The sequence below is a fragment of the Arachis ipaensis genome, chromosome B6 (genome assembly GCF_059453495.1).
Source record: "Arachis ipaensis isolate K30076 ecotype BB chromosome B6, ASM5945349v1, whole genome shotgun sequence".
Taxonomy (NCBI): Eukaryota; Viridiplantae; Streptophyta; class Magnoliopsida; order Fabales; family Fabaceae; genus Arachis; species Arachis ipaensis.
In genome coordinates, this window is record NC_142441.1 from 76,088,715 (window position 1) to 76,090,559 (window position 1,845).

Consider the following 1,845-nt stretch of genomic DNA (forward strand, 5'->3'; position numbering starts at 1 on the left):
TAGTCCCTACCACAACTCACATAATGCCCCCTACCACTCCAACCAACAATCTCACAGCAACTATTCTCAAAACATACACACTTTAACTTCACAACCATGTGATGACAATGATAAATTATCAAGGTTAGAAGCTATGATGGCACGAATGGAAGGAGACATCACTACTATTACAGAGAGACAAGCACAAATTGAAAACAAAGTTAGATGCATATTAAGAAAAGGTCAAATCCAACATAAAAAACCAAGGAGCAGCAATCACAAAACTGGAATCGCAATTTGGATACTTATCCAAGCAGATACCAATGTCTACTAATGCATTTCCCAGCAACACCATGACTAATCCAAGAGAGGAATGCAAGGCCATCACACTAAGAAGTGGGAAGGTGGCAAAGGAGACACCTTCTAGCCACAACTTGTAGAAGGAAGAGGCTATCAAAGACTCAGAAATCAAAGAGGAATAGGAGTTGGATAATCCAACTCCACCAAATGAAGTCTTGAAGCCATATGTACCAAAAGCACCCTACCCACAAAGGCTGAAAATAGATGGGAAAGATAGCCAGTTTTCTAGGTTCTTGGAGATCTTTAAGAGGCTTTAAATCAACATCCCTTTTGCTGAAGCACTAGAGCAAATGCCACACTATGCCAATTTCCTAAAAGAGCTCATGACTAAGAAAAAAAACTGGGGAGAAAAGAAAACTATAGTGTTTACAGAGGAATGTAGTGCCATCATACAAAAGAAGCTTCCTCAAAATATGAAGGATCATGGGAGCTTCCGAATCCCATGCATCATAGGGGATATTAGCATTGAAAAAGCATTGTCTGATCTGGGAGCTAGCATCAACCTTATTTCCTTCGCCATGATGAAGAGAATGAGAATTGAAGAGGCCAAACCAACAAGAATGGCACTTCAACTAGCTGATAGGACATTCAAGTTTCCTCATAGAGTAGTAGAAGACTTGTTGGTTAAGGTGGGAGAGTTCATCTTCCCAACTGATTTTGTAGTGCTTTATATGGAAGAAGTGGCCAATGCATCAATCATACTAGGGAGGCAATTCTTAGCAGTAACTAGAGCTATAATTGATGTACAAAAGGGAGAATTAGTCTTAAGGCTACATGAAGAAAAGATGGTGTTCAGTGTTTTTTCTGCAATGAGTTACCCAAAGGAGTCCATTGAAGAATGTATGATGGTAGACACAATGGAGAAGCTGGTTCAAGGAGTCCTAGAAGAAGATCAATGTGAAGATGTAATGGAGCAAGAGCAAAAAACATCATGTGGTGAGCTACCATAAGAAAGAATGGAAGGTTCAATCATGCTAGACAAGGCAAACAAGGAGAAAGTGAAAGCACCAAAGCTGGAGTTAAAGACTCTACCTCCAAGCTTGAAGTATGCCTACTTAGGTAAAAATGATACATATCCAGCAATCATCAACTCAAGCTTGAGTGAGGAACAAGAGGAGGAACTTATTGAGGTGTTGAGACAACACAAGGATGCCATAGGGTGGACACTTTCAGTTTTAAAGGGGATAAGCCCTTCTATGTGTATGCACAAAATTTTTCTTGAGGAGGATGCCAAGCCCTCAATACAGCCACAAAGAAGATTGAATCCTTCAATGAAGGAAGTGATGCAAAAGGAAGTACTCAAGTTATGGCAAGCACGAGTGATTTACCCTATCTCTGACAGCCCTTGGGTGAGCCCGGTTTAAGTAGTTCCCAAGAAGAGAGGAATCACAGTTGTGCCAAATGAAAGAAATGAGTTGATACCAACAAGAACTATGACTGGATGGCGCATGTGTATACACTACAAGAAACTCAATGAAGCCACAAGGAAGGACCATTTCCCTCTAC

The 1,845-nt window shown here is 40.6% G+C and overlaps 1 protein-coding gene across 1 annotated transcript; it reads left to right on the forward strand.

Annotated features, from left to right (window-relative positions):
* Positions 1 to 662: 662 nt before the first annotated feature.
* Positions 663 to 1,289, forward strand: LOC107646915 (uncharacterized). The gene has a single exon (XM_016351058.1). It carries the CDS (start codon positions 663 to 665, stop codon positions 1,287 to 1,289), a length of 627 nt encoding a protein of 208 aa, XP_016206544.1.
* The last annotated feature ends 556 nt before the right edge of the window (positions 1,290 to 1,845 follow it).

What these genes read in the sequence shown, in the direction of transcription:
- LOC107646915 (XM_016351058.1), top strand. Translation starts at nt 663, where the DNA reads ATGACTAAGAAAAAAAACTGGGGAGAAAAGAAAACTATAGTGTTTACA.